The sequence below is a fragment of the Asterias amurensis genome, chromosome 1 (genome assembly GCF_032118995.1).
Source record: "Asterias amurensis chromosome 1, ASM3211899v1".
Lineage (NCBI taxonomy): Eukaryota > Metazoa > Echinodermata > Asteroidea > Forcipulatida > Asteriidae > Asterias > Asterias amurensis.
Window position 1 is genome coordinate 16,717,889 of NC_092648.1, and position 21,224 is coordinate 16,739,112.

General features: G+C 40.3%; 1 protein-coding gene across 3 annotated transcripts in view; it reads left to right on the forward strand.

The window, feature by feature from the left end:
• LOC139947856 (muscarinic acetylcholine receptor M2-like) overlaps window positions 1–21,224 on the forward strand; it is a 69,260-nt gene extending 48,036 nt beyond the window's left edge. For 2 of the 3 annotated variants that reach the window (XM_071945691.1, XM_071945674.1), the window contains one exon: window positions 15,850–21,224. In XM_071945691.1, coding sequence (XP_071801792.1) covers window positions 15,856–17,274 — 1,419 coding nt within the window. In that variant the 5' untranslated portion in view covers window positions 15,850–15,855 and the 3' untranslated portion in view covers window positions 17,275–21,224. Of the gene's footprint in view, window positions 1–10,286; window positions 10,683–15,849 lie in introns of those variants that run through there. The other variant, XM_071945683.1, reaches the window with a different exon arrangement.

Below are 21,224 nucleotides of genomic sequence, written 5' to 3' on the forward strand. Positions count from 1 at the left end.
TGCACTCACTTAAGACACGCCCTGTTCACAGTTGATAGTATTTTGTTCATGATTTTGAATCAAATATCTTGCCTAACATGCTTGAACATGAACCTAGGTTTTGAGCTTTAACAGGAGTGCGTAACAGAAAACGCTCTCTGTGAGTATAGAAAAACACGTATGGTTTACATAGTATCGAATCAACTCCTCCGATCACTAATAATTCAACCCGTCAACCGAGGTTATTTTAACGAAGAGGAATTTTGAAAGTTAATGTTATCCTGCCGGACGAACAAACATGAACATGTGCCAGATGCTACTTTTAAGGCACTGGACGCTATTGGTAATTACTCAAAATAATTGTTGCCATACAAAACTTTTGGTAACGAGCAATTGAGAGCTGTTGATAGTATAAAACATTGTGAGAAACGGCTCCCTCTGAAGAATCTTAGTTTTTAAGAAAGAAGTAATTTCTCACTAAAATATTTGAATTTAATTCGCAACCTCAACTGAGGTCTCGATATCAAGCATCTAAAAGCACGCAGCTTGTGCGACAAGAGTTTTTTTTTCTCCATTATCCTCTCGCAACTTCGACGACCAAATGAGTTCAAATTTACACAGGTTTGTTATTTTATGCATATGTTGAGATACACCAAGTGAGAAGACTGGTTTTGACAATTACCAAAGGTGTCCAATGCCTTTAACGAGACTGATGCAGACTTTCAAGAAAAAAAGTTCATGTCTTCTTCTTAAAAACCTTTCTCACAAGATGAGACACACAATCACACTTTCTGCTGGCGTGTTGTCATCGCGTACATAAATGGTTTCCACTTGACTGGAGTGACGAGCATCTTCATTGAATTCAGGCTCGTTCAAGTACCTGGTGGTGATGTCAAGGGGGAGCTGAAACTCTTGTTGTTGTCTATGTTTTTGTTTGATGGACCTATATATTTGTTGTCGGTGTTGTATTAGCCAAGTTTTGTACTCTTTAGTCGAGTATCGAGTACTGCTGAGGACAACGGTGGTCACATAGTGCTAATAGTACTCGAGGGGGTACTCGGGCCATCGCACACGAGTACGAATTTCCAAGTGCTGAGCATTTGGATACCAGAGTACTGAGTCCATTTCTAAAAAGTCTCGGTCGCATTGAGTCCGGGTTAGCCATGTGTTTTGGCTCAGACAGTCGGTTCGTGTTGACCCGGAATTGAGTAAGGGTATGACCCCTCGCCGAACCGAAACTGACCGGCCCTTTTTACAGGGAAACTGCAACTTTGCTCCCTTGAACAACATTTTTTGTTCTTCTTTTTTCTTTTTTGCCAGGTGACACATTTCCCTTGACCTTTGTCCCTTGGTCCGTAATATCGTGATCATTGCACCATTTTATAATCTAACCCCATTTATAATTCTCAAGAAATGTTGTATAATTCATTGGTGAAAGGCGTAGTGATATCAGGTATCACAAAAGCCGCGATTATATCGACAAGCTTCTCAAGGTTGGGTGATTACTTAATTAAAATAATTAACATGCCCTGGCAAAACAAATGTCATCCAAGACAATAATATTAAGGACTGTGGTGATGGGAACGCGCCACGTGCCCGTAATAATAGTCTTGCCTTAAGAGTTGCGTCAGAGGGTTTTTTCCTTCGTAGATTTGCAAAATAAATTTGTATGGCTCCCACATTAGCGTGTGTGATCACGGCAGCATGCTTAAACTCTGCCACCCGATATAGCGCTTGAATTGTGATTTCAGATTATCTCAAACCGTGCAGCTAATTGCAATTACAGGATTCGTCTTCAGATGAGCAATCCCTTGATAGTTTATTTTAATTAGGATGTCAGTATTATTTGATGAAGTTGACGTCTGATCGGAAAGTATGACCGTGTTCTTTTGAGATGAATTAGAGTTCGGTAGTGATTGAGTTAGGGATTAAAAACATGAACTTAGTCCGCTTCGTGGGCAATTTCTACCATTGACTTAGCAATGGACGTTGTATAACCTTTGGGAAAATGTATGTGTAGCACATTATACAATTAATATAAGAGTATCAATGAAAACAGATATTTTGATTTTATTGCGAAAGCAGCACAATGTGTCCAAAAAACAATTTGTGCGAAAAATTACCGGCTGGTTCATTTCCTTTTGGTATCACATTTTCACAAATTGCGACAACATATCATACAATCGCTTTGGTGTTTTTGCAAGGTTTACTGCAGCAAAATGAGGTAATTTCTTCAGTACCAGAGCTGGCCCTGGGAAAATACGATTTGTTTCCTCGACATTTTGACCGGTGTGCTCTGTTCCCTCTTCTTTCCCAGTTTCGTTGAGTAACTTGAGCAATGTTAAGCTTGTCTGTCGACGAAGGACTACACACTCTGAGACAGAATGAATAAATAAGTGAAACAAGAGTATAGACATACGATATGCAGAGAAGCAGACAGGTGTGTGAATGTAAGATCAGAAACAAGGAAAACCGAAACATTCTAAATTGTAGAGAAAGCTACTATATTTTAGATGATAAGATTTTACATAAAAACTCCGTGAGTGTACAATTAGTTTACAGTATTTCCCTATTAGCTTTAGCAGTTCATGTGAATTCCGTTTACACAAGCTTGGGAGTATGCTTCATCGAGGAAACCGTATGCAGACGGTTCCATCCACAGACCTCTTGCAACCTTGGACCTCCTATACTGTCCCTCTTTTGTTTTTACTCCGATTCCTATGGAAGCTTGACGTATTAACAGACCACAGGTCTCCGTTGAATTCGGTCAGTTCGTTTCGGAATAATTAAGAACCACTGTCCTTTAGCTCTGCTGGTCAAACACATATAAGCGAGGCCAAGCTAAGACAGCGAGGCTGCGAGCAAAACATGCCTTTTCGCAAGGTGTGAATATTATGATGTTCCCTATAGCGATTGTTGCGCTATCAAGGATACTGGCTCTTGATATAACTGTAGCTAACATGACGGGTCCTTTGTTAGATTTTGTTCAGCCCACTTCCGCATTTGTACTGAAGAGCACATTAATCTAAATATAGGCCGTGTACACCTGAGGCATTTTCATCTCCATTTGTCATTGTCAGCTCATTTTGGTCAGTCTACTTTTTGGATTTCCGGACGAGAGAATTGCCTCGCAGCACTGTTCCAGAAATTTTACTGAGAAAAAAATTGTTGTCATCGCTAAGCTTGAACATTGAAAGGTTAGAGGCCCATATACGTGAAAGGTAAATGATATGTGGTGTGTCGAGTTCGAGACCCAATTGCATGGAGCTGCTTAAAGGCAGTGGACACTATTGGTAATTACTCAAAATAATTATTGGCATAAAACTTTTCTTGGTGACGAGTAATGGAGAGAGGTTGATGGTATAAAACATTGTGAGAAACAGCTCCCTCTGAAGTGCCAAACGAGTAATTTTCCACGAATTTGATTTCGAGACCTCAGATTTAGAACTTGAGGTCTCGAAATCAACCATCTAAACGCACACAACTTCGTGTGACAAGGGTTATTTTTCTTTCATTATTATCTCGCATCTTCGATGACCGATTGAGCTCAAATTTTCACAGGTTTGTTATTTTATGCATATGTTGAGATACACCAACTGTGAAGGCTAGTTTTTGACAATTACCAATAGTGTTCAGCAGAACATTGTGTTAAGCGAGAAGTGACGTGGTAATTTGGCTGGTTAGCTTAGTCTAGTAAACAATTTTAGGTGTACTTAGACAGCTCACGTCTTGTGCTCAAGCAGCTCCATAAAAATTGGCCCTGGTTTAAAATCGTAACCGTTACCAGGGTTTGATTTTGAAAGTCTTGGTGTATTTCGTTGTGTATAATATTTATGCAAGTCCATATTCGTTAACCACCTTACGTGTAACTAGTTTAAGTATTTTTTTCTTCAGAAAGTAGGGAGTGGGTTTGCATCTTGGCTGTAGTGTCGTAGGTTTTATATCCTACCTCATCCCAAAAATGCCAGACTTTTTTTAGACTTGCCCTAGTATTACGACTGTCGTGTCAAAACTATCCGTAAGTCAGGAGCTCATCAAAGTGCACGATTCGGTCAGTGATTTTTTTTTTCCACCAGGTGTCTTTTTCCCCCGTAGTCTGGTCTACAGGGTCTTGTGGTTGACACCCCAAAAAGATAATTGATTTATACATTTTTCACCCCTCTCTGGATCGTGTCAGAAACTACTACGTGTCGGTTGCCTGGGTAGCATCGAAGATCAACCGGTTTATTTGCATGCCCGTTGCCGATTCTTGGCTGCAACGCCCCCGCCCCTCCCCCTCGTGCCTGCCAAATTTCATAAATCTGTTAATTTTGCTAGCGGTGTACCAACCAAAACTAATACATGTTACGAGATTGTCGGCAGGGTACACTTTCATAAAATACTGCTTGACAAACTTTCTCTGTTAAGCACGAAATGATTGTGGCACCAGTCGCAACAGAGTAAAATTTATGGATTGTTGGCGGCTTGTAACCTGTTTTTTTTTTTTCTAAGCACGATTTTCCTGTGCTTACAGGCTTTATGAAAATGGGCCCTAGTAACTGTTGTCTGCTTAGCAGTATTTGTTTTCGCTAACCAACTTTTAAAATTAGGCCCGGATTAGACAAACCAATCTCACTGAATGAGCTCTATAGCAGGGGGCCTATGTGTAACACCATGACACTTTTTTTTCACCATAATTTCTTAAACATAATTAGTTTAAAGTAAATGAACCGCCGCATTGCATACACCGGGGCTATTTACTCACAGTGCGAAATTAACGCTGTGAACACGATCCCAAATTTGTTTATGCAGGCTTGTGCATTCGTGTTCCACCTTTGATCCCGTGTGACCGACAACATCAGATCTAAGCCAATATCAAGCGTAGCCCTTTCACAAGTTTAACTTTAAAATCAGTCCAGCATGTCAAGAGACTTTAAAATCGCTACATTTCTCATTATTACGGAACCCCTATAAAGGGACATGGTCAAGAAAAAAAAAGAAAAAGGGTAAACACACAAATAAAAGTGCTTCGTTCCCTTGAAATTACTAATCATTTCCAGTTCCAGTAAGTAGTTTTGGTTCCTTGGAAATCATTTCATTCCCTCGAGGTTCTATTTCGAGGGAACGAATTAATAATTCAAGTAACTGATTTGATTATGATGGAACTTAATCGTATTTCGAGGAATAACTAACGATTTACAAGTAGATTTGAAAGAAAAACTCACAGAGTTCTTTTATGCTTTTGGGCACCAGGTACCTGACCTTTTTAGTAAATTTTATTCTTAATTAATTCATCACTTAAACTATTCCATCTTCTTTCATCCTTAAGTTAAGTGATTGCTAACTGATCCCAAATAAACCATCTATTTCATACAGGATTTTTTTTACGAGCTAACTTCTAGGAAAAGTTCAATCATTTTAAAAGCTAACGACCGACACAGCTCTACAGTTGTTCCTAATTTCCATTTGTCTACTTCTGGTCGTTAATGTACAGATGTTCTTCCGCACTGATGAAACTGTAGTTTGTTTTCGGTTTTTGTTTCTTCTTCTTCTTAATTCAATTTCTATAGTAACCCTTCGGAGGGTATTGACTCTTTTCAATCACACTACCGATCGATTGGCTGTGAATTCCACACAGGATAAGGATAACTGAAAGACATCTACCTCGTAATTAAATGACATATCTGGTGCCGGTTTTTTGTTTAAAGCCTAATTGATTGGAAAAAAAAGTAATTGCAACTCAAAATCTGAAGGAAATACAATTTGGTTGTTTTGTGTGGGGGAGTTTCTTTTAGGCAATCAAACTGATATCATAATGGTTCCTAATCCCCTTTCGAGAAGAAGAAAAACAAGTCTCAAAGCATTTTCTTAGATAGTATTTCTTAAAGTTCACGTATCACATTTCATATAACAAGGGTCAGTCAGTGTGGGCTAAGGGGCAGGGAGTTAGCTGAGAAAGTTGACAGTTGATATTGTATTATCTTTTGACAGATTATCTGTCATACGGTAGGCCTATATAATAAATGAAAATCAGTTGAGAGACTTTCGTGATTCAATTTGTATACTCTCCGCATATGGCTTATCTGGATTCCTGATTGTTTTAATTCAGTTTCTCTGTGTGTTCACGTAGCAATTTCAAAGTGAACTCGTAGCATTCGTGTGGAAGTCAACACCTTGGATATTTCAGAATGTCGACATGCTAATATTGTGGTTTATTGACATAACCGCACGGCCTTTAATACCACGTGCGGATTTCTAGTTTTTCACAATATTGAGCTGCTTTTTTCTTGAGACTTGTTTTGTCCATGAATGATCACTTCTCTTATAAATAGTGTTGTAAGACTGTTGGAAATGGCTTTACTATGAGCGACAACAGTGTGGATGAATTTTACAAATACCCCATTAAAAGAACTGGACACCTTCGGTAATTGTCAAGGACCAGTCTTCTCACTTGGTGTATCTCAACATCTGCATATAATAACAAACCTGTGATTTTCTTTTAGCTCAATATCGGTCGTCGAAGTTGCGATAGAATAGTGGAAGAAAAAACACCCTTGTCGCACAAGTTGTGTGCTTTCAGATGCTTGAATTCTACACCTCAGCTGATCGATCGTATTCAGTTCAAATATTTTATTACTTTAATCTCAAAAACTACGTTTCTTCAGAGGGAGCCGTTTCTCACAATGTTTTATACCATCAACAGCTCTCCATTGCTTGTTACCAAGTAAATTTTTATGCTGACAATTATTTTGAGTAATTACCAGAATCTTGCTCTCCTCTGTGTAGCGCAACCTCCAGCGCCAAATGAAGACCTTATAACCCCACTCATGCTCATCACACACAGCTCACGGTGTGAAGCCTGATAGGATCATCAGAGATGAGAGGATAAGACAACCCCCCCCCCCCCCCAACCCAAACCCAATCAACAAAGACAAGAAGGGATTGTCCTCTAGACAAATATGCGAGATAAACGTTTGCCTCTGATGCCGCTCTTTGAACATATTCTATTTCATTATTTGTTTTATTTTATAGGCCTATGTAGATGGGCACATACTACGCTATCGATTTGTGAGTATGGGGATATTTGAATCGAAATCAACCTTTCATGTTTCCCGTCCATTTAAATCGTTTGATTGAATGTTTGGGGTGGGTATAGCCTGGACGTGGTGTAATCATCTTGCTCTTTCCAATAATCTAACCCATACTGAATCCTTAAAAGTCCAACTCTTGTTTCGTGTCCCGAGATTTTACCATTCATTTTCTGAGTGTAATTTGTTTTAACAAAATGATGCCCAAATGGAAGAGTGTGATGGGAAACTATACACCATTTCATGATGCCATCATCATCTTGGTCATGATCTTTGTATCTGATAGCAGTAATGGATACTCATAGTACAACAAGGAACCAGACTATTTTTCCTTTCAGCCTCGGTTTGGTTATATTGATTTGAATGGGAGAAAATCAAGAAGGCTGCACCGTGCTGAAGGTATATACGCACGGGGCTATGCTACGTATAAAACTTAGCCTATATTGTGCGCTGTTTCCCTTTGTCCATTATGTTACTGAAAAGACCGATACCAAAATCACGATTTCTCAACTACCTTGTTGTGACATTGAGCTGTCAATTGACAACATTATGCAATCTGCATATCTTACTCTCGTTAATATTCTTATCCGTGTGTTCAAAACTAAACCACAATTCTTCAGACAGGAAAACGTCAAGGACGTTTTAACAACATCCCAATAACTTGTTTAGTACCTCTTTTGTTTACTGTAAATTTATGTTTTATGTTAACGTGCGTACTACAATGGTTGCGTGTTGAAACATGATTATCGAAAACAACCATTCTTTTAAGGCACTGGGCACCTTTGGTAATTGTCAAAGACCAGCGTTCTCGCTTGGCGATCTCAACATATGTATAAAATAACAAATCTGTGAACATTTGGACTTAATTGGTCATCGCAGTTGCGAGAAAATAATGGAAGGAAAGACACCCCTTTGCTCAAGTTGTGTGCTTTAGATGAATTCGAGACCCAGCTGAGGTCTCTTATTCAATTCAAATATTTTAGTGATAAATTACTCCTTTCTCAAAACTACGTTACTTCAGAGGGAGCCGTTTCTCACAATGTTTTATACCATAACCAACAGCTCCCCATTGCTCGTTATCGAGTAAGTTTTTATGCTAATGAATTATTTTGAGTCACTACTAATAGTGTCCAGTGCGTTTAATTCTGAAACACGAATAACCGCATTTAACGGTAAATCTCCATGTTGCATTTTAGTGTCATCATTGTATACTCCATCGAATGGTTTGGTGTGTCGTGAGATGCTATTGAAGGAAAGTACAGCACCATAAATAGCCGCTGCGTCGAATATTTCTGTTGAGGGGGGTATACAGAAGGGCGCGTGGGATGTATACTAATAAAGCCTTCGGTTATAAATTGAAAAGGTAAACTCCAATAATTGGCAAGAAGTAATATCCTTTTGGGCACATATATTTATTAAGGGTTGTTTTTTCATTTGGTTGTTTGCACATAGTCTCTCAGGACACGCCGTGTTGTTTTATGTATTGTGCTTCGTGAACAATTATACATGAAGAATGAATCTGTAATTCAGGCAATTGGGTATAACCAGGGGGCGGGGCGAAGGGGTGCAGCTTTCTTGCGATGATTTGTGTTTTGGGTAGGGATTGTTTTTTTGTTTTTGTTTTTCATGCGACCCGTGGGTATGCGTTTTGAAGCAGTTTTTAGATGGGGAGCGTAGCATGCCCTTGGCGGCACAGGCATTACTTTGGTGTGAAAAATATATTAAATTTATAGCATGATGATATTTTTTTTATTTCCAAATGAGTTCTCCCGCGTCACCCAGTGGCGTAAATCTAACCACTGCACCAAACTTATTCTTGCAAATAAAATCTCAGTTTGAGATCAATTTGGCTATAACAATGCTATGTTATGGGTTCATTCCAATTCGCTACGTTTCGCTAATTTCAATTAAGAAAGAGGGTTTTTTGGCACACAGTGCCATATTACGAGACTTTACTGCTATGGGGATTCAAAAATGCCATTTAGCCCCGAGTGTATGCTTAAATTAAAGATATATCTGGCTCTTATATGACGTCATTGTAGATTAGAAACGCTGGATAAAATGATGTCTGTGATGTGATGGCAATTTATAGGCATCCTTGTTGCCAGGCTGTAGTCATCCCTTCGGGTGTAATATCTCTCGCTGTGTAGTTGAGACTTAAAGCTGGGATCTGTGAGACTTAGATAATTGGCGAACGATAGCCTGGATACCAAAAAAAAGTACGCGCAAACCAGGGTCATTTATAATGAGGCTACCTTTTATTGTAATTTCTAGAATGAAGCACATTCTATAGCGTCTGCCACGTTCGTCGTCGAGTAAAAATGTTTTCTTTGTTAAAAGGTATCATTGTTATGCTGTTTTCGTTTCAAAGCGACCAAAATGAAACAGTTTATAGAACTCACGATGAAGGTCGTTGCTAAAAGTTACCTGTTGTTTTTAAGAGACGATTTCCTCATTCCATACCCCTGTCTCACAATGCGTTGCTCTTCACCATTTGAAGATATGCAACAGTGTGGCAAGTTGTTTTTTGTCACGGCATGTTATTGACAGAAACCTGGGAATTATAGGGACTACTTTGGGGGTTTTTTTCTTCTAAAAATAGTGTACTCTTCACACTGCTGCGAGTGAGTATGGCGGGAACTCAACAAGAACATTGTGTTACATACCGGTACAATAACATCTCAATTATTGTTATTCCCGGAACACATCATACAAAACTAACCGTTGCTATAAATAAATAAATAAATAAATAAATAAATACATACAATAATAGCAATAGGCCCAATGTCTGCACAATGATAATATGGCACAAGGTAGCAACAATTAAGTTTATCGTCTTTCATGAGGGAGACATTGAGAAAAATACAAAATCACCGTTATAGAAGTTCAATTTAAAAGTAATCAGAATCTTTTCACAAATCGTAATTTAACAGTGAAAATATATTTGTTTGTATCCAGTTGTGGAACCAATACTCGAGTCCCATTACGGTTCACTTGGTTCCCCGAAGAGGACAATACAGGATCAAGTTCACTACACAATAAGTTCACATCGTTTCCATTGTATGCCAACCATTTGCATTCATACTGGCAGGGCCTGGATTTTGATCTGCCTGGCAGACTTGTGAAAAGACTGCCTTTCATAAAGAAACGAAAGCCTACCCCAAGTATAGTGTGCAGTAAACGGGACACAACGACATCAAACCACGAATTTCTTTTCTTTCCTTTCCTGATGACGGCCTCGGAAATTGGTTGCCGCACGTTCTGTTTTGATTGCCGAGGTAAACCCACCGTGGCCGGCGTTGTATTCATGTGTCAACAAGTCGTGGGAATAAAAATACATCTTATTATTCCCGGAGAATACAACCTTTGAACCCTCTTCGAGAGAAACGTCTACCTGAGTGAATAGCTGATGAACTCATCTGCACTTTCCCTTTTTTTAGTAAACGAATTCGTCCAGATAGAGTCACTTCTCTCGCAAGAAGATTAACTACCGGTGTACGTCATTTGCACATCATTTGCGGAGTTTTCAAATATGCGATGTCAATAACGAGAATCTGAAAGCAAAGTTTCCCGGATTGTTGCTGTCTGCACTGAATTAATGTGGAAGTCGTGCAGGAATTAAATTACACAACGATGGTAAGACACATATATAACGGGGATAGGGATTCACGAGAAATGAAGATGTGATACCTTTAGTTACTTGCTAACTCTACGGGGCCTGTGTTGCTATGACACATCCTCCACCGATCAATCATGATATACACATGTAGATGAAATTGTTGAATACATTTCGTTTTAAGTGAATTGTAATGAACGCCAACCTTAAACGTGGCGGTTAAGAGCCCTGGACTCGAGCTCTCTGTTGGTTTCTGATTGACGGGTGTTGGTTCGAGTCCCGATCATGGCACTTGTGTCCTTGATTAAGATACTTTACCATAATTGCTTCGTCCTTCGGGTGGGACATTATGCCTTTGGTCCCGTGTACTGGAAGAGACTAACGGGTAACTACTGTGTTTCTGTTTCACATATCAATCACTTTTGTGTACAAGTTTACTCAGGCTTGCAAGCTACGTAATAGATCTTTGTCTCATTACCAGAAATACATAATCATAATATCAGACCTAGAACGATTTACCTGCATTTTGGTCGGCTCGCGTGAACGTGTTGGCAAATAATTATCTTCACTAATAACCTTTATCAAAACAAAATAAGTAGTGGCATCTGTCTACCAAGGTGATCATGGTCCTTCCGTCTGTACTTTTCACTACTCCATTGATATAATGAACAATTTCCGGCAGTGCGGCCTCGAGATTCAGAGATACCATGCATTTTGCATTCATCTTCTGTACATTTGCATTAAATTTTTCGACACTTCTGTATCACTTTCAAATACCACAAGAGTAATACTGCCCGTGATTGTTCACAGGACTCGGGGAAAGTACTGAGTTCACAGTGCTAACACACATCGATGTATAAGGGTGAAAAACTAAAAATTACTATAGTTCTTCTGTATCATATTCAATTGTTTATATTAATATTAGATTTATGCACTCACTTGTACACAATTGCGATTTTACCCGGCGGGAAGTTGCATACGAAAAATGATTATAGGCTGGCATTATAATACAGGTAAATGCAAACGTCTCTATGACTTGCACTTGTTTATGTGGCAACATTGTTATGGCTACAGTGTTAAATGACAAGCTGATGCCGACTAATGTTGCAAATGTACTGTGCGAAATTCAATTTGCTTGGGACGCAGGTCAATGGGTTCACTGTAATTGTTAAGTGATTAAAGAATGGTACCATTACTATGCATACAGAGCCGTCTTGTCGAAAGACTCGGTCTCAAAGTACCATTAATGTTACCACACACACTCCAAAAAATAATCATGTGGGTTTTTTCTTGCATGTTGTTACTAACGATCTTTTTTTCTTTTTCTTTTACCTTTACCGCTGGAGATTTTTTTCCGAGAAGAAAATAATTTAAGTTTTTTTTGTAATATGATACCCAGTCGGGTGCTCGAGGGGAATGTCTTAGACCGCGCCAATTACATCTTTGGCAACGGGTAGAACGTGACTTTGCATCGGTATGGGATGCGGCACCAGACGCCTTGCACCTTCAGATTAAAGCAAAGAAGAAGAAAAAATGTTTATTTAATTTTACTGCTAAGATATCCGAACCACGTTTTGCCACCAGCATGTATACATACGGAAATGGTAGTGCACTCCTTTTTTTTCATGATGACAACAACATCCGGACGGATCAGGGAAACCAATCTCAACAACTTGTGAGCAAGTGGCAGAAATTAGGCCAGTTTAATAAAGTGCGTGGCTCTCAATTTCGATCGGGCGCTCTCGTAGTTTCTGATGGTGTTGTACTTCAGTTGGGTCTGTAATTTACTTAAAAATTATGACGGTGAAAGCTGTGTCCTTGAAGTTTTTTACCTGCAAAGTGATCTGTCCTCACTTTATTACTCAGTCTTAATTTTAACTTTCCGGTCTCAGTCTAGTCGTGATTACTTCCCTACCTCGTCATCTTGGTATATTATTATCTCCTAATGACTCAACTGGTCTCATCCCAGACTGCTGGGATGGGCTGATGAGCTTTTACACTTTCTTGTTCAGGATGGAGTTTTGCATGATGGTAACGAGTGCACTTCATGCGGCACATTGTGCACACTCATAACAGCCACAAATACGATACGAGGCGAGGCTTCATGGATAATGTAAATGAGCCACATTTTTAGTACATGGCAAAGAGTGACAATTACTATTTACAATGGATTAACACATCAGAACTATAGATTATTATTTATAGTCGAATCCTTCGTAAACAGGAAGAGGTGACCGAAGGTCATAGGTCGGGGAAGTGGTTCAATGCGCATATGTACACGTCAGCCCATCCCAACGCCTTTTGATGGGGATGTGACCAAGCAAACTTAATGCCATGTTAATATTGGTTTGTCATTTTTAATAACATGCCCAATTTCCTCTCCAATAAAAAAAAACAAATTATAAACCTTCATCCAACAATAAAACAAACATTTGTTGGCTTATAATTCCATCATGGCACAGTCGAGCTCATATTGGCATAACATGATTGGAAAGGACACTGCCTCTGGATTCAAGTTCATAACCTTTCCTCAGGCTTGGATGACGTTTCGTCCGATGGCTAATGAAACTAGCGGAGCGAATCATGATCGAAATTTCCCAGACAGCTTTAGCTTCTTAGAGTGTGCCAAAGGATTAGCACCCACTGTGCCGCAAGAAGGTTTAATATTCCACACTCACTGATTTTTTTTATTTATTACAACAACCTCTGCTTTATGTTAAGTACGTGTGTCTGTCCTGCTCGCGTGTTAAATTGAACATCACCACCAAAATTATCAGTCGATGTTGTGTTCTGAATTCGTGAGGGAAATATATTCGCTCATTTTCAGCCAATCGCTGTGTTAGCCAGTGGATTATTTATTCAGACTTTTTTGTTCATCACACAGGGTGAATACTGAGCATCGTTTGCAAAACAACAAAACAAGGCATCTCTATGTGGAGGGACTATATAGTTGGCTGTTGGCAGTACGGTGGCAGCCAGTCGGTTCATTCTCATTCTGCCCCGATCGCTAATCGTATTTAGTCGGTAAATCCACGCGAGACTGCACAGCTATTGCCTACAGCCTCAGCTCTAGCTAAAGACCTGCTGCTTCACTTCGATTCTCGGTCGTTGTGTTTCTAATTTCTCGCAATGTGCCCGAGTTCTTCGATTTTTTACGCCGCCATGTTTCTAATTTCGTGGCTGTGCTCTTGTGTCGATTGAGAATCCAGCTCAAAGCTTCCTCACAACTAAACAAAGCCTCCCCCTATTTTTAAAGAAAAATGTCCCCGTGACTTTTCACTATTTATCGGCGGATGTAGGAATGTAATCACGCTGGGGACCTGTCTTTAAACCACGGCGAATATTGATGGGGCGGGTGTATAAAAAAGGTGTCAAGAAAAAAAAATCGAATACAAGCCAAGAGGTCAGAGTAAAAAAAGATGGCAGGTGAGGATCCTTGGATCGAAAGTTTGTAATTGAAAGGGGCAACGGGGACCCACTGCTCGGTGAAACACCTGCCTGGAGATAGACAGAAAACACGGCAACTTGATCTCTCGGGCAAAAAGTTACAGCTTGCATGCGGCGTTTGACTTTAAGGCTTTGTGCTTGATTATGCAAATTATTTAACATTTCAACCAAAGGGAACAACAATATATACGAGACGGCATATTGTGTGTGACATGGTTTCTGACAATGATCACGTCAATCATTGTGTTCAGTTATAGCCCTTAAGGTAAATGTAATCATAAGATCAAAGAAGAAGAAACTAAACATTGACGAAGATTGACGGTCTCCTACGCGGCACGTTTTCTGGTTTTGTAAGTTCAACACAATGCTTGTTAAACTACACAGCTCCAGGCAATGTTGCGCTGACACTATATTTTGGAGTCCATTTTCGTTATTGGCACATCACGACCTCAAGAAATAATTTCCTAAGTATGCATTAGTTGAACTTCAGCCGATGAAATGATTTTGCCTCCGTGCTGGGACGTGCTCATGTCCAGGTTTTAATATGAGGACAATCGCACGCATGGATGAACTGCAGCTCTTCACACGTACGGAGACCTGTCTGATCTCCCACCAGTATTATAACATGACTGCAGTAGTATTTCCCTGTAAAGATAAAATGCATTATTTTTCATGTGATAGGTATAAAACATACCCCCTTATTTGGGGGGGGGGGTTCAAATCAACTTTAGACAGTTCCTTTGACTAATTATTTTGTAGAACAAAGACAGCTCTAACAAGCTTGGTCTCTGTCTACACATTCTACAGAAACAGATATTAAAGTATGAGAAAACCGATTTCTCAGAAAAGCAACGACCTTTTATTTATGAGGGTCACATTTACATGTTATGACTGGTTGGCAGACCCATCCGATGGCAATGCACTAGTTTCAATCCCAGCCTGCCTGCATGAATAACATAATATAGCATGGTACCGTCTAGTAAACCGAAACTGGCGGGCAGATATATTTTATAGGTTTCAGAGTATAGTCTGAACCCTATTGACCTATATTATGGTGCGGCCATCTTGCTTTTATTCTATTCGGCCCATTGAAACCAAACTGGCTTCAATGTAAGGACAGTCTGGTCCTTTCATGATATGAGAGATGGAACTGCCATCGTCATTGATGTAGGCAGGGTACCTGACATAGATGACTACAGTTTGATTAAGGTATACATGCTGGTACCATTGCAATTGTCAGTCACAGTTTGATATTGCAAGATGACATGACGAATATTATTGCGACTTATTACATATATACATATACTTGTACATTGGCATATATAATGTGTCATTATGGTTAAACAGTTGTGGTCACTTGTTCTTCACTTCAGCACATCTCGCGATGGCTACATTGATCTTTCTGAAATGTCCCCAAACATAGTGTTTGGCAAAATGTTTATTTCACTGCCAAGATATTGAACATGATTGTGATTTAAGTCCACAGGTTACTATGATCAGCTTCATTTGTACCATCGGCTTGTTTTAGTGGGTGTGTGTTTTTTTAAAACCTATTGTTTGGTAGGTTTGTCTTTTTGGGAACATTTTATGAAGGTATACCTTTGGTTGTTGCGATTCTAACACTCAATTTTAACAATTTGGAACTAATTGGTCTGTAGTGACACCATGCTAAGGTCATGTGTGTCCACCATACTTAAAATATTGTCAAATTACTCAGAACTTTTTGTATTTGACTTGCAGGTTCCAATGATGAATGCCTCAAACGTCTCTACCATTGCTACTACGGTAGCCTCAACAACCGGTACCACCTTCACGGCTACGACCCCTGGTGGTATCGTACTGACGGATAATGGTACTCCCCACAGCACAGTTGCTCTCGTCTTCATCTGCATCAGCGCTCTCTTCAGCCAGATTCTCACCATTGGTGGAAACATCTTGGTCATGTTATCCTTCAGGGTGGAGAGACGGCTCCAGAAACCCAGTAACTACTTCCTACTTAGTCTGGCCGCGGCCGATTTAATCATTGGTATTTTCTCCATGCCTGTGTACACCCTGTACCTCATCATGGGATCGTGGCCGTTCGGTCCCTTCGTCTGCGACCTGTGGCTGTCTATTGACTATGCCTGTAGCGAGGTATCAGTGCTTAACCTCATCATGATCAGTGCGGACAGACTGTGGTCTGTCAAGTCACCAGCACGCTATCGCAATAAGATGACACTACGAAGGGCAGTAATCATGATCATCCCAACGTGGGTGTGCCCAATACTCTTATATTTCACGTCAGTCCTCGGCTGGCCTTTGTTTTCAAAAGGGGAAAGCAATCGACGTGATGACGAGTGTTATTTGCCCTTCCTTTCGAACTCTCCACTCTTCATGGCAATATCGACAGTTGTTGTGTACTGGGTACCGCTGACACTACTGTTCCTCATGTATGCTTACATTTACCGTATTATCAGAAACCTTTCCAGGAAGAAGAAAAAGTTCAGTCATCATCGGTTGGGCAATGATGAATCGTTGAGGGCGCGAGCACTGCGGCCGCGTGTCTCACATGATCACTTGTACCCAACCCGAACCTTAGAACCCACCATGATGGAAAGTGAGGCACTAGGGTTGGGTATTACAGCGGACACAACAACGACTTCAACCACCGTATCGGCCCTCTCCGCAGAGGCTAGCCGAGGGAACGATGTAAGGAAAAAATATCCTCCCCCGAAGAAGGAAATAGAGTACGATCGCGACGACCCAAGTGACGAAACGTCGTCGTCGGAACGACGACGAGACAGCGAGCAACAACAGCCTCTACGGTCTCAACCGAACAGTAACGGCAAGAAACGGTCGAGCGTCATCACCTTCCGGTCTAGTGGCCGCAAGTACGAGGTTAAACGGCGATCGGTGAAGGGCGAACGCCAAAGCCGAAGCGAGCGCAAAGCAACCAAAACGCTTACCTTCATTTTGGGGGCGTTCTTCATTACTTGGAGCCCATATTCCACTATGGTTATAATCATGGGTTACTGTCCGACATGTATTCCGGATCCACTGTATCAGTTCAGCTATTATCTGTGCTATATTAACAGCACCATAAACCCCTTATGCTATGCATTCGCAAATGAACTGTTTCGCGCCACCTTCTATAAAATCCTTTCCTGCAAAGCGTTCAGGAGATAGAGAAAACTTTTATACCGTGAGCCTGTTATTTATAAACGAAGTGGTTTATGATGATTGAAGAGCATCTCTCTATCATACACGTGACAACATGTTTTTTGCAACAATTACCATTCACTGTGTGGATATACTATAGTCATGTCTGTATTAATTCATATTATCTTATAATGATTACAACTCATTAACGTAAACAGACCAAACTGAAAAAAAACTAGGTTGGATTTGTTGAGCAACTCTGATGGAATGATTCAAATAACAACCAAGCATCGCTGGGAAATGTCACTCGGCTTGACCTTAATATAAACCGTTTTGTTTTTGCTTCCCTGGTCGACTATTCTTCCTCCCCGTATACACCGACAATGCAAGGGTCCTGTGTAAACAAGACTGTGGTGTTTTCTTAAGTACAGCTCGTGTAGTTCATGCTCTTAAAGATTAACATGCCTTTCTGGAAGAATTTTTTTCAGCATTTTCATTTGTATAACTTCCAGTCATGTGTCAATAATTACAGTTGTATTGTCATTAGAATACTCCTGTAGTCCTTAAAATTAATATCAGTGTATAAATTGTCATCACTCTCATAGACCTTATCGCAAATACCAATGCGCAAGCGCAGACTGTTGAATGAGGTGCATTGTGGGATATATATGGATCAAATTTGGATACCAGCAAGACCACAGTGCACCTAATTCCAAGCTTTACGCGCGCGCCCCGGTATTTGCGAAAAGGTCTATATTATTTACACAGTGTCTGAAAGTAGATTCAAGCTTAATTGTGTTGTCTTGTGTACTCCGGTCGGGTATATTCAGTTCGTCTTTAAGAAGGTTTTGTTGTCAAGAATATTCTAAGATGAAATCTTCCACAAGCATGACCGTTGTATCAAATCGATTTGAGTGAAGTTCAGTAGGCCAATGGTCGCAGGGCGCTTTTTCAATGCCCGAGTTGTGCGCCCTCTATTTTAATCTCTCGGGAAACAGGTCACAGGGTCAAGTTGGTATAACGAAAGCTCCGTAGGGTTACCCATGGAGGAAGGACCCTCCATTGTATACTGAATTTGACTGGTGATTTCGTGCAAACAACACTGCAACAAATAACGTTTAGGGCCCATTAAAATGTCTGTTGGAAAAAATGACCCCTTTTCAGCACGTGTATGAGTACAGCAACAAATTACCTTTATGCGTGTGTAATTTCAACAGAGCAACTCAAGCACAAACTGTGCTGTCCTCCAAAAGCTGTACTTTTAAAAATGCAACAACTCAGTTTTCCCTTCCAACCCAGTTTTCCCTTACAACCCAATGTTCCTTTTGACATCTTCCAAAATATTGGTTAAAATTTGTTGTTATATTATGTTATATTTGTGAACAATTCATGCAAGTTAGACTCAGAATGATGAACGCGATCAGATGAAGACAAAATACTCGACACCGAATCTACTTTTTATTTTCATTTGGTGCTATAAATTAACTAACTAACTTATACTTCATCAAAATACCGGGAGTTTTCATAGTTAGATTTTTAGGGATTTTTCCAGACAATGAAATGTAGGTTTCATGTATACATTGAAATATTTTCTGACGCAATTTGTACATTTTGCAATTGAAACAGTGTGATGACGTTGACATGAACTGCATTCAAGTTTAACGTATCTTGATAAAAAGATTTAATTAACAAGTGGTATATAGGTTTTGTTCATTGCAGTGTTTACTGCTTATCAATGAATCGATGGAGATAAAGACAATGTTCAAACTCTGCAAACTGTGTAATACTTGTAATACTCCCATGATCACACCGAACTCATTCTCACTACGCTCTGAAAAATGTAGTCTTGGTGCAAGACGTTGTTATTCACACCGAGGCCGTGTCCGAAACGGCGACTTTGGCTACAGCTACGGCTAGATCGCGCGCGTCTGCCTATTCTTCAACACTGGGAGACGCGCTGATCTAGACGTAGCTGTAGCCGAAGTCGTCGTTTCGGACACGGCCTTACACTCAACTATCGCGTTCCCCTGCTCGCTCCTCCATCCTCGCCGCGCACATTACTACCGTCGTCCTGCTACAGGACAATTTTTTTTTTTATGTAGTGAGAACGAGTACGGTGTGATGGAGCTATAAGCAGTCTTTGAAGGCTGCATCTCTGTGGTTTGTTTTCATTTGACCAGCTATACACCTTTAAAACTACCCGCGGGGCAGAATTGACCAGGATCCCGGGAAACAGATTATTTTATGGTGTCTTAGCTCCGATTCTGCGTCAGTTTGACCGGGTCACACTGACCCGGGAGTTTTTATAGTGTAGTAGTTCGCTAGGTTTTTTTTACATGTGCTGCGGTCTCGATTTCACAAAGAACTTAGGACTAGTCCTTATTTAGGACTAGTCCTTATTTAGGACTAGTCCTTATTTAGGACTAGTCCTATGATATATTAAAAACTTAAGGCTAGTCCTAAGTAAGGACGAATAACTCACCTATCTCGATATAAGACTAGTCTTAACTCTTTGTGAATTCTACCCCAGGACCAACTTGACGGTCCAGTGATCGATTAGCAACTTCCAATGGTTTACAGGGGTAGTATAGTTTCACAATTATGATTCGGATGTGTATACCAATTCGTTATACAAACTCTTACTTCTTATGCCTGACTCAAGATGGATGTAACACTGACTCTGCACTTATTTGTAGTGTGAACGAGGCCAGCCCAAGCATCCTACTTAATTAACCGCTTGGCTTGCCCGAGTTGAGATGGGTTGAGAGCTGAGGGAGATAAATTGCTTAGTGGTATACCGGTAGCGTTCCAATCATATCGTACTAGATTAACAGACGCATGGAATGACCTAGACTTGATTCAAGTCCCGTTCTCGTGCGAGAGGTCCCGTCCCTAAGCATATCCGCCGTCCAAGTGTAGCTATTGGAGTTATGACATTATGCGATGGGACTGATGGGATTGGGACTTGAGTCAAGTCTAGGAATGACCGCGTGACGTCGACGCAGTTCGTGTTTCCCCTTGGAAGCCACTGACAGACAACACTTAACAACAAGCAAACCTATTTTGACGGACTTTGCCTTTTTAGCAATTTAGTTCACCGACCGACTGGCTGACCGGGGCGGGGCGGGCAGGAGGGTAGAAGGGGTGGCACTCAAACCTTATTACTATTGTCCTATTACACTAGTAGGCCTACTTTTTTGACTAATAACTGACGGACCATTATCGACTGATCAAATCGAGGTCATTGACGAACCGAAATGATGACGACTTTTTGCAAATTGCGTCATTAGCATTCTGCTACATTTGACGATTTGAGGGAAGTTACAGACAGTTTATATGTTACTGACGTCTGCCTGTGGAATATGATTCATGTCATTAGGGGGGAGTTAAATTGACGCTGCATGGGCACCCATGAGTAAGTAAATTATCATATAGATTAAGCTTGGCATTTACGTTAAGACACCCTTTTTCAAAGGAGAAGGTGCGACAATACAGTCTACAAGGCAGCACGCAATGTAAAGAATAATAAATGGTATTGCAGGTTATTCCCGGATAATTTCGGCAACAAATATAACTCAGTTTCATAAACGTTTGATATTGTTTATGTGACCAGTGAACTGTTGAAATTTAATTGTTTATTTTGGATGTTGGTTGCTGATACAATGGAACATTTCACCTCCAAAAACGAAATTGAACGAGTTGGGTATTTTTTTATGATTTATACTTTCTTCAAAGTTACATTTCTCTTTGGCCTGGCCCAATTTCATGGCTCAGCCTACCTCCGAATACTGCGCTTACGACCACCATTCACCGCTTACGTGCAAGCGCCGAATTTTGGCGATAGCTAGCTCTGAAGGTACAAGAAATATGCACGCACACAAGCCAAAATTCCCCGCTAACTCGTGAAATACGCTTGACGTATAAGCACATTTCCCATTGCCGCAAGCGCCGATTCTTTGCAATAAGGCCATGATTTC